General features: G+C 52.5%; 1 protein-coding gene across 1 annotated transcript; it reads left to right on the top strand.

The window, feature by feature from the left end:
- Positions 1–760: 760 nt before the first annotated feature.
- LOC107120737 (wiskott-Aldrich syndrome protein homolog) lies at positions 761–11764 on the top strand (the record flags this gene model as incomplete). Its single annotated transcript, XM_015423508.1, has 6 exons — positions 761–874; positions 7060–7200; positions 8808–8894; positions 9137–9233; positions 11299–11340; positions 11723–11764. Coding segments are annotated over exons 1-6 (523 nt in total), but the record flags the coding sequence as incomplete, so codon positions are not given.
- Between the last annotated feature and the right edge of the window lie 338 nt (positions 11765–12102).

The following is a 12102-nucleotide window of genomic DNA, read 5'->3' as shown; positions in this document are numbered from 1 at the left end:
TCCATGCCCAGAAGATGACAAAAAACCTCCAGGATCTCCAGCCAAACTGGCCTGGAGAAAAATTGCTTCCTGACCCCAAAGTGGCGATCAGCATTCCCTGGGCATGTAAGAAAGGGTCACAAGAACTAAGCACTGATGCAACCCTTCCTGCCCTCCCTCTCGTGATCTGCCTAAGTTCACAGAATCAGCATTGCTGACAGAAAAGGGTCACAAGAACTAAGCACTGATGCAACCCTTCCTGCCCTCCCTCTCATGATCTGCCTAAGTTCACAGAATCAGCATTGCTGACAGATGGTTCCACTGAGGAACCACTCTAACCATCAGGAAGTTCTTCCTCATGTTTAGCCGAAAACTCTTCTGATTTAATTTCAGCCCGTTGGTTCTGGTCCAACCATCAGAATAAAGCACATGTTCGGTGTGTGTCAATGCAAAACAAACAAACGTTATATTTTCAGGAGTTTCAGAATACATTTTGAGCACAGAAAACCTCAGGGCCAAAATTGTGGATTTCTCTTGGCTGAATAAGGTTGTTGGTTCAGGGTACAACCTTACATGGGCCTGGCGTCTGTTTACCCCTCTGCCTCCTCCGGGTTGGGTGCTACTGGGATTTCGAAGCCGGCGGGGAACCCAGCTCTTTCTCTCTCTGTCTCGGTGGTTTCTGAGCTTCCTGTTGAGAAGCCCTCGCAACACGGAAGTTCCCCACAGTCGAGATTGTGGAGTGGAGGAAGAGAGCCCCTGAATAATCGGACGGGGGCCAGAGATGAGCCGAAAGTCCAAGCCGGGAGCCCGGGGCCAGCTCGACAACGTGCCCTCCTCCTTACTCAAAGACCACGAGAACCAGCAAGTGTTCGAACTCTTGGGCAGGAAGTGCATGGTAATTCGGTCACGGTCACGGGAAATGAAGCCTCGGTAGGACCTCGAGGTTTTCCTGGGTGCTGGGGCACAGGGGCCGCAGGAGGGCAGGAGCTTGCGACTGGGGTACTGGCGAGTTGAGGGCTGAGATGGCCGGGCCGGCATCGACATGCCCTGTTGTGGGGAAGCTGAGGTGGCCCTGAATGTCTGGTGCGGCCTGCTGCCTCTGACCCCCACCCGGACATCTCCCTTGCCGCCTGTGTGTACCCATGCTCCCAACTGCCCATAATCACTGAGGAAGGGCACGTTGGTGGTGCACAGTCGTGGCATTTCTGGTGGCCGTGGCAGGGCAACTCTCGGCTGCATCCACTGGCCAGTGCTGTTGGGGAAAGGGTGTTATCGGTGGTGTAGGCAGCTGAGCGCGTGAGGTGGGAGGGCTTGCAAGTGGGAGAAGGAAGTATGGGCAGGTGGGGGGGCCCTGGTAGTGGGCAGATTGGCCCCCTCGGACACCGTCTGCCCAGGGCCCCCTAAAACCTGGGATTGGCCATTTAAAATGTCATTCTCAAATCTGTGAAAGCAGAGTGTTTTTCAAACTGCCTTTGCATTCCGTTTTTGTAGTAACTGGTTGCCAAAGGATTTTTCTCAGTGTCCTTTCAGACAGACCTGCTTTAGTAACGGGCTGCCAGTGGAATCTATTTACCTGTTCATACAAACCCACTTGGGTCAGGTTAGCAAAGCGTGGTTGAGCCGCTTTTGAGGGAAACTGCTCTCTTCCGTTTTCTACCCCTTCGTTGTGTTTCTGAATCGCTGTGGTGTGCTGTTTAAAATGTCCATAGCATTTCCTACAATGCCTCCCCCCCCCGCCGCCTTTTTCGCCATGCGATCTTCCGTGGACTTTTTTTTTTAATTCTAAGTTGAGTGCTATAGTGCTAAACCAAAATAGCACTTTAGTGCTATAGCGGCAACACCGCGATGCCTTGACCCAGACTCCATCAGTCAAGGCATCTCAGTGGTGCCACTATAGCACTGAACTACAATATTGGTTTAGTGCTATAGCACTCCACTTAGAATGTTCCAAAAAAAAAAAAAATCTGAGGAAGATTCTGTGGCGAAAAAGGGCGGGAAAAAGAGCGGCACTATTTGAAATGACCATAGCGCTTCAGAAACGGCTCATTAACGGAAGGAAATTCACTGTATGAAACCCCCATCCCTGTATCACTTTACTTGAAATCAGGCCACCAATGAATAATATTCGGTTTAGAATGGTAATGTGAAAATCTTTTTTTGGTGTAGTGGTTAAGTGCACGGTTAAGTGCCAGTTTGGTGTAGTGGTTAAGTGCGTGGACTCTAATCTGGGAGAATCGGGTTTGATTCCCCACTCCTCCACTTACAGCTGCTGGATGACCTTGGGCAAGCCATAGTTCTGGCACAGCTGTTCTCTCGAGGGCAGTTCTTGAAAGAGCTCTCTCAGCCCCAACTACCTCACAGTGTGCCTGTTGTGGGGAGGGGGAGGGAAAAGAGTTTGTAAGACCTGACAGCATTTTACACACACACACTCCTGAGTAATTCAGCTAATGAGTGATCCTATGGCTCAGAATGCAGACACAGGAAACAAGAAGACAGCAGTCATGGAAGTAGCACCTTGATTATCATAGGAATGTAAGAGGGGCCCTGCAGGATCAGACCAGTGGTCTATCTAACCCAGCATCCTTTGTCACACAGTGGTCAACCAGTTACCCTGGAGGGCCACCAAACAGAGCACAGAGGCTCTGTTTTTTTCCCCCTCCGGTTGCCTCCTAGATCTAGAATTGAGAGGTTTACTGCCTCTGAAGGTGGAGGTTCCCTTTAGTCACCATGGCCAGTATCTACTTATGGACCTCTCTTCCATGAACTTGTCTATCCCCACTTTTAAAACCATCTATGCATGAATTTGTCTAAGCTCCTTTTAAAACCGTCACCAGTATTCCCTCTAAGCTGAGCTATTGGGAGCTAGCTCATAGTTTTTTAGCCTTCAGCTCACACATTTTTGTCCTCTCTCAGGGCGGATGGCTCCAGAGCAAACTAACTGATGCACCAGCCAAATCGTTCTCTCACAACTTTAATGCCAGTAGCTCACAGAGTAGAATTTCTGCTCACAAGACTCTACAACTTAGAATCCCACAAACGAATGCCTTATTGCGTAAAGAACTCTTTCTTTTTGTCTGTCCACAATCGAATCCTCCTCAATTTCATTTGGGCGCTCCCAAGTTCTAGTATTACGGGACGGGGAGAAGAACTTTCTCTCTGTCCACTTTCTCCGCTCCATGTGTAATTTTATGAACCTCATTTGAGGTGCGTTGAGTCATTTAAATATGTACTTGAATGGTAGGGCAGCCAGCTCTATGTTGGGAAATTCCTGGAGATTTGGAGGGGTGGAGCCTGGGGAGGGTGGGGTTTAGGAAGGGGAGGGGCCTCAGCGTGGTATAATGCCATAGAGTCCACGCTCCCAGGCAGCCATTTTCTCCAGGGGAACTGATCTTGGTTGCCCGGAGATCAATTGTAATAGCAGAAGGTCTCCAGGTGCCACCTGGAGGCTGGCAACCCTATTAAACAGCCATGGGTTGATGCCGGTTTTAGAAATGACCCTGATTGGGTTGGTTGAAAAACCGAGCAGGTGGCGACCCTGGAGGAGTGACGTGTTTGACTGACACGTCTTTAAAAGCCTCCATCTTTGTGACAGAAGCGACCAAGGGCCTCTGACAAGAAACCTGATGTGTAAAAGGGGGAGTCCGGCAGCTCACAGCTTCTATGCGGCTTCATCTGCAGGAAATGGGGAGGGAACGAAAACAACAAAACCACTTCCCCAAAAGGGCTCAGGCAGTGATGACATACAGCGAGAACCGGCCTGGAGTCGCTCGTCATTACTCCTGGTCCTGTTGAAAGAAATAAGCTGCCTCAGAAGACCATTTCCTTCATAGTTAACTAGGGTTGCCAGCAGTGTTCCCTCTAAGCTGAGTCAGTGTGAGCCGGCTCAGAGTTTTTTAGCCTCCGGCTCACACATTTTTGTCTTAACTCAGGAAGGACGGCTCCAGAGCAAACTAATTTATGCAGCCGCCAAATCGCTCGCTCACAACTTTAGTGCCAGTACCTCCCAAAGTCAAATTTTTGCTCACAAGATTCCACGGCCATAGTGTAAGGCTAACTAGATTTATAGGAAAAGGGTCTCTGACTGACCCAAGAGGTGATGTAACTCTCTGAGTTGCTAGGCACATGACTTCCCAAGTTGGACAAGAGCAAGAGGGAGAGAAGCGAAACCATACGGCAGCTAGGCCCCGTCTCTGCACAGGTGTCTAGAGCTCAATTGCTTAGAATGTGCTAATTTGGAGCTTCAAGGGCGGTTGGTACCACTCTATGGTTGCCAAGTCCTACCTTGTCTTTAGTGGGGGGAGTCCCGGTGTAACAGGCCAGATTAACCCCCCGGCCAGAGTAACCCCGGGGTTACTCTGGCCGGGGGGGTAATCCGGCCTGTTACACTGGCCCTCCCCGGGAGTTCTTCGGCATGCGTGCTGGGTGGCATGATGACGTCACAGTGTCACCCAGAGGTGACGTCATAGTGTCGGGCACGTTGGGGGTGGGGCCACTATCATTCGAGGTGTCTAGAGCTCAATTGCTTAGAATGTGCTAATTTGGAGCTTCAAGGGCGGTTGGTACCACTCTATGGTTGCCAAGTCCTACCTTGTCTTTAGTGGGGGGAGTCCCGGTGTAACAGGCCAGATTAACCCCCCGGCCAGAGTAACCCCGGGGTTACTCTGGCCGGGGGGGTAATCCGGCCTGTTACACTGGCCCTCCCCGGGAGTTCTTCGGCATGCGTGCTGGGTGGCATGATGACGTCACAGTGTCACCCAGAGGTGACGTCATAGTGTCGGGCACGTTGGGGGTGGGGCCACTATCATTCGAGGTGTCTAGAGCTCAATTGCTTAGAATGTGCTAATTTGGAGCTTCAAGGGCGGTTGGTACCACTCTATGGTTGCCAAGTCCTACCTTGTCTTTAGTGGGGGGAGTCCCGGTGTAACAGGCCAGATTAACCCCCCGGCCAGAGTAACCCCGGGGTTACTCTGGCCGGGGGGGTAATCCGGCCTGTTACACTGGCCCTCCCCGGGAGTTCTTCGGCATGCGTGCTGGGTGGCATGATGACGTCACAGTGTCACCCAGAGGTGACGTCATAGTGTCGGGCACGTTGGGGGTGGGGCCACTATCATTCGAGGTGTCTAGAGCTCAATTGCTTAGAATGTGCTAATTTGGAGCTTCAAGGGCGGTTGGTACCACTCTATGGTTGCCAAGTCCTACCTTGTCTTTAGTGGGGGGAGTCCCGGTGTAACAGGCCAGATTAACCCCCCGGCCAGAGTAACCCCGGGGTTACTCTGGCCGGGGGGGTAATCCGGCCTGTTACACTGGCCCTCCCCGGGAGTTCTTCGGCATGCGTGCTGGGTGGCATGATGACGTCACAGTGTCACCCAGAGGTGACGTCATAGTGTCGGGCACGTTGGGGGTGGGGCCACTATCATTCGAGGTGTCTAGAGCTCAATTGCTTAGAATGTGCTAATTTGGAGCTTCAAGGGCGGTTGGTACCACTCTATGGTTGCCAAGTCCTACCTTGTCTTTAGTGGGGGGAGTCCCGGTGTAACAGGCCAGATTAACCCCCCGGCCAGAGTAACCCCGGGGTTACTCTGGCCGGGGGGGTAATCCGGCCTGTTACACTGGCCCTCCCCGGGAGTTCTTCGGCATGCGTGCTGGGTGGCATGATGACGTCACAGTGTCACCCAGAGGTGACGTCATAGTGTCGGGCACGTTGGGGGTGGGGCCACTATCATTCGAGGTGTCTAGAGCTCAATTGCTTAGAATGTGCTAATTTGGAGCTTCAAGGGCGGTTGGTACCACTCTATGGTTGCCAAGTCCTACCTTGTCTTTAGTGGGGGGAGTCCCGGTGTAACAGGCCAGATTAACCCCCCGGCCAGAGTAACCCCGGGGTTACTCTGGCCGGGGGGGTAATCCGGCCTGTTACACTGGCCCTCCCCGGGAGTTCTTCGGCATGCGTGCTGGGTGGCATGATGACGTCACAGTGTCACCCAGAGGTGACGTCATAGTGTCGGGCACGTTGGGGGTGGGGCCACTATCATTCGAGGTGTCTAGAGCTCAATTGCTTAGAATGTGCTAATTTGGAGCTTCAAGGGCGGTTGGTACCACTCTATGGTTGCCAAGTCCTACCTTGTCTTTAGTGGGGGGAGTCCCGGTGTAACAGGCCAGATTAACCCCCCGGCCAGAGTAACCCCGGGGTTACTCTGGCCGGGGGGTGAATCTGGCCTGTTACAGCCAGCCAGATTAACCCGGGGTTACTCTAGCCTAGGCCAGAATAACCCCTCAATAACCCCTCCGGGGTTATTCTAGGCTAGGCCAGAGTAACCCCGGGGTTACTCTGGCCGGGGGGTGAATCTGGCCTGTTACAGCCAGCCAGATTAACCCGGGGTTACTCTAGCCTAGGCCAGAGTAACCCCGGGGTTACTCTGGCCGGGGGGTTAATCCGGCCTGTTACACTGGCCCTCCCCGGGAGTTCTTCGGCATGCGTGCTGGGTGGCATGATGACGTCACAGTGTCACCCAGAGGTGACGTCATAGTGTCGGGCACGTTGGGGGTGGGGCCACTATCATTCGAGGGGAAACCATAGAGTTTTCACTCAAATGATAGAGCGTCCCCCCGTAATGTGCCTGACGCGATGATGTCACGTCCGGGTGACGTCATCACGCCGGGCACGTCTCCATGCTCCCGGAACTTTGGGGGTGGGGTTTCCCCCAGTGGCCCGATCCGGGCCAGTGGGGAATGGACCCATCGAGCAGAGGTTCCCCCCTCCCCCGGGGACCTGGCAACCCTATACCCCTCTCAGCTGAAAACAGTTTAGCTCTGGGAAGGTCACCGTGCTATCTCTAACTGTCTCTGGGAAATCTCTTGCAGGCCTCTACACAGCCTGAACCAAAGATTTTACAGGACAGAGCAAGGAACCATTTTTCTTTACAGGAGGATTAGCTGGAGAGAAGGAATATAGATTTTTGGGGGTGTTTTCCAGAGGTTGCCCATGCTTGCAAGTCTTGGATCAACGTTTTCTGTTGGTACTTCCTCCCTTTGTGCCCTGAACCCAGGGAGATCCATAATGTTCCCCTTGTTCTTTCCTCCTAGACCATGGTCACCACGGTAGCCCAGCTGTTCTTGGCCTTGCCCCAGAGCAGCAGAATCTGGTCCAAGCAAGGCTGTGGAGTCCTGTGCTTCGTGAAGGATAATCCCAGGCGTTCGTACTTCGTTCGCTTCTACGATCTGAAGGTACCAGCCTCCGTCACGGCCTGGCCCTGCATCGCATCTCCAGCAGAGGCTTATGGACCGTTAGCTCCTCGTTCACTCATGTGATTTTGTGCCGCCATTTTGTATTTCTACGATCTCTTGCAAGGCACTGCTCAGTTTGAAACTGAATGAAATCCTCTACGGAATGATGGAGATAGACTGGAACACTTCCTACTCAAGATGGGTAGCCGTGTCTGTCTGTCTGTGGCAGTAGAAAAGAGCAAGGGTCCAGTGGCACCTTAAAGACTAACAAGGTTTGAGGCATGGGAGGAGCTTTTGTGAGTCACTGCTCTGAAGCTTCTGAAAAAGTGAGCAGTGACTCATGAAAGCTCAAACCCTGCCACAGATTTTGTTAGTCTTTAAGGCGCTACTGCTCTTTTCTACTACTTCAAACTCAGGTAGGGCTGCCAGGTCCCCCGGGGGGGGGGAGTTTTCCCACCAAAAGGGCCCCCAACCTGCCGGTCCGGATCCAGCCGGCAGGGGGAACCCCACCCCCAAAGTGATGTCATCACGCTGGGCACGTTGCCGGGCAGCGCTCTAGCAATCAGTCTGAAAACTCTATGGTACCATAGAGTTTTTAGGCTGATTGCTAGAGCGTCGCCTGGGTGACGTGCCCAGCATGATGACGCAACTTCCGGGTGATGTCATCACGCCGCGTGCTTTGTGCAACGCGAAATAACTCCCGGATGGGGTACGGGACTCCCCCAATATAATGAAGGTAGGACTTAGCAACCCTAAACTCAGGCCTGTACAATTTAAGAATAGCGTTGCCAGGTCTGGAACTTAAGGGGAGCAGGAGGGAGGCCCAGCCGACATTGCTGTGACATGTCTATATAGGGCTGCCAATTCCCCCCGGGGGGCAGATTTCCCCCGCTGCGTTGACGTGCTGATGCCAGGCATGCTGGGGGCGGGGCCACAGCCATCTGAGGGGAAAACTCTATGTTTTCCCCTCAAATGGCTATGGCCTCGCCCCCAGCGTCCTGGTTTTTTTTGAGGATCGAGAAGACGCAGAGGAAATCGGGGGGAGATGCGGGTCAAAATGTGGCCACGCAGCGAATAGTGTGAAATTGACCGATATGACTGGGGGAAACTGAAGAGCGACAGCGGCACAGCTGCTTGTGGGGAATCAGTCTCTGACTGTTAAATTTTATATCAGGACTTTAATATCCGACATATCCTACATGTGGGAACAGATGGACAAAGCAAACTATGAACCAGGAGTTCCTAACATGGTCCCTGTGAGCACCACGGCACCCACCAAGTGTTTTTAGAAAGCGCAAGGGGCCAGTTGGTCATTGGAGATTCTAACTGGCCATTGGAGATTTGATTGGCTGTACAATTTTTTTTTTAAGTTAGTTTGGCAGCACCTGCCGCCGCGACATATGGATCTTGACTGTCTGACTGAAGAAAAGCTGCCGCAGCCATTTTGTGTCTGGCTCCGCCTCCTGTGGCAGCCATTTTGTGGCAGCCATTTTGGTGCTGTGCCCACCACGCTGTGTCAGAATGGCAGAGTCACCCACAGGCTCGAAAAGGTTGGGGACCTCTGCTGTAAACTAATAGGAGTCCCTGTGGCTGACTGTGTGTTGCAGGATAGGAAGATGATCTGGGAGCAGGAACTGTACAACCAGATGGCCTACACTGCTGCCACCTCTTACTTCCACACCTTTCCAGGAGATGTGAGTACGGGTATTGGGGGCATATGCGTGTGTGTGTGGAGTGTCATAGGAAAAAGGCACTGGAGGGGGAGGCATTCCCACCTAAAAGAACAGGGTTGGGTCCAGTGACTACTGGGTTCAGTTATTACTACCAGCTACTGTCACTGGTGTGCGGAGCTATGATGGGGGAGCTGGCGATGTGTGGCGTTGTGGGGGACAGCAAGGGTTCTTTAGCTACAGCATTGCATTCTGGTTGCTTGCAGGAGTGCCAAGTGGGGCTCAGCTTTGCCGATGAGGACGAGGCCCTTGACTTTCAGCAAATAGTGGAAGAGAAGATACAGAAGAGGAGCCACAGGACAGGTAGGCTGGGACTCAGGCAAGGAAGAAGAGGGACACAGTCTCCTGTGAGGCCCTTTCCTCTTAGGAAGCGGTGTGTCCTTCCTTCAAAATGGCCGCTCTGGAAAAGAACGTTCTGTTGTGGTGCGGTGGGCCACTTAGGGTTGCCAGCCTCCAGGCAGCGGCTGGAGATGATCTCCTGTTACTTCAGCTGATCTCCAGGCGACACAGATCAGTTCGCCTGGAGAAAACAGCTGCTCTGGACTGGAAGGTGGACTCTATGGTATTATGCCCCATCAAAGCCCCGCCCCTTCCCAAACTGTGCCCTCCTCAGGCTCCACCCCCCCAAATCTCTAGGTATCTCCCAACCCAGAGGTGGCAACCCTAGGGCCACTCGAGGGGCAAATTTCACATAATGAGCAAAGGTGCCATGGCGGCCATTTTGTCTCCTAAAAGCAGCTGAAGGGCTGGTTTTAAAATGGAGCAGGGGCTGCTGGGAGGGAACATTTAAGCACTTTTGCTGCTTCTGTGGTTTCTTCTGTGGGCTAAATAAGAGCTCAGGGGCGGAGACTATTTGTGTGGGGAAATGGCAGGGGAAGAAAGGGTTGATCCCCCCCAGCAGTGTCATCGGTCCACCTGAATCAGGCTTCCCACCCCTGCTATTAACTCTCCAAAAAAAGCAGGAGAGCCGATCCATCTCCGGCCACCTCATCTACTTGTACCCCCAACCTACCGCCTCATTCTGAGGTACATTTAGGGTTGGCAGGCTCATGCCTAGAACCTCTCGGGACACTTTGAGGGAGGGGCATGGAGGGAAAAGGATATCAGTCATGTATTGATGTCACTTCCCGGATGTCAGAACCCGGAAATGACATCACCAGTGCTGTAGGGCCTCATCCATCTCAAGGGCTGCCAGGTCTCGTGCTATAGTGGGACACGTCCTGCTGGCAGCCCCTGACCCCCACTGCTGCCGGGGGAGGAGAAAGCGGGGGGAATTGCCATCACTCCAGCAGCAGAACATCACTTCTATTGCAAACCAGGAAGTGACATCATCGCATCAGGGTTTCAGTGGAATCCTACAGGGATTCCCCAGCCCGGTGACGTCGTTTCCGTCATCGCAGTTTTCCACGGTGACGGTAAAAGCAGAGCAGGAAGGGAAATTTTCAGTGGGAAAGCTGAGTGGGAGGAAAGAATTGAACAGTCCACCTGGATTTGCGTGTGAGATAAAAGCCGCTGTGGCTGTTATCCATAAAAGGGGTGGTGGAGAAAAAGGGGCTCTTTTTGTAGCCGGAACTCCTTTGCATATTAGGCGACAGTGGCTCTACTGGTAGCAGGAGCTCCTTTGCATATTAGGCTACACCCCCTAGTGTAGCCAATCCTCCAAGAGCTTACAGAGCTCTTCTTACTGGGGCTACTGTAAGCTCTTGGAGGAATGGCTACACTAGGGGTGTGTGGCCTAATATGCAAAGTAGAGCCCTGGACACACCCCTAATGTAGCCAATCCTCCAAGAGTTTACAGTAGCCCCTGTAAGAAGAACTCTGTATGTTCTTGGAGGATTGGCTACATTAGGGGTGTGTGGCCTAATATGCAAAGGAGCTCCTGCTACAAAAAGAGCCCTGAAGGAGCAGTCACTTCCACGTGGCTATTTGTGCTGGCTCAGATGCTCTTGGGAAGCATGTTTCCCCCCCCATAAATCTCCAGTGCTCCCTCTCATCCAAGGGGAACCAGCCTAGGTCAATGTTTAATCTGGGACAGGACTTCTCATCGTTTGGAGAAGTTGGGCATGAAGGCACTGGATCCCAGGGTTATTTTTGGGCAGGAACGCACAGGAACGGAGTTCCATCTGGCTTCAGAGCTGGCCACGCCCACTACAGCCAAAACCTCTGCATGCATGGTTACAGAGGGTCCCCACAACTGTGGGGCGGCCAGGCGAGCCAAGGGAAGGCATGGGGTGTGGCCTAAAATGTTAATGGGTTTCTGCTGTTGTGTGTGACCTATTATGCTAATGAGTTCCTGCTTGGCTTTTTCTACAAGAAAAGCCCTGCTGAATCCTATCCCCCTCTTCACAAACCTCTCCCTTTGTTACAGAAAAAAGAGAACTACCGCCTCCACCACCTCCTGTCAACGAAGGTATGCTTCCTTCCTCTTATCGCGTGCTTAGCACTGCCAACTCTGGGAAGCGGTATCAGGGAGGGCAGAGTTTGTGGAGGGTAGAGAGCTCAGCAGGGTGTGATATCACTAGGATACCTGTTTCTCCTAGACTCTATGGATTCCCTATCCTAGCAGGTGCTGTCCTTGTAGGAAGGATTGTGTTGAAACTGTTGTCCATGTTCTCTTCCAGTGCCCTCTCTATTTGGCATCCCGTCAGGATCTTCTATATCCCATATTAGGCCATTTTTTAGAGTCACCTGATGACTCTAAGCATGCTAATGAGTTCCTGCTTGGTTTTTTCTACAAGAAAAGCCCTGCTGAATCCTATCCCCCTCTTCGCAAATCTCTCCCTTTGTTACAGAAAAAAGAGAACTACCGCCTCCACCACCTCCTGTCAATGAAGGTATGCTTCCATCCTCTTATCGCATGCTTAGCACTGCCAACTCTGGGAAGCGGTATCGGGGAGGGCAGAGTTTGGGGAGGGTAGAGTGCTCAGCGGGGTGTGATATCACTAGGATACCTGTCTGTCAGTGTGGTATATCCGTTAAGAGCAGCAGAATGAGGTTTGATTGCCCACTCCTCCACACAAGGCCTATTGGGTGACCTTGGGCCAGTCACAGTTCTCTCAGAACTCTCTCAGCCGCAGCTACCTCACAGGGTGTCTGTTGAGACAAGAGGAAGGGAATGCGATTGTGAGCGATTTTGTGACTAAGGTAGAGAAAAGCAGGGTATAAATCCAAC

The sequence above is a fragment of the Gekko japonicus genome, unplaced genomic scaffold, assembly GCF_001447785.1.
Source record: "Gekko japonicus isolate JY-2015 unplaced genomic scaffold, Gekko_japonicus_V1.1 scaffold2800, whole genome shotgun sequence".
Classification (NCBI taxonomy): Eukaryota; Metazoa; Chordata; class Lepidosauria; order Squamata; family Gekkonidae; genus Gekko; species Gekko japonicus.
Note: the sequence above shows the minus strand (reverse complement) of the source record. Positions and strands in the feature narration are given on the sequence as shown.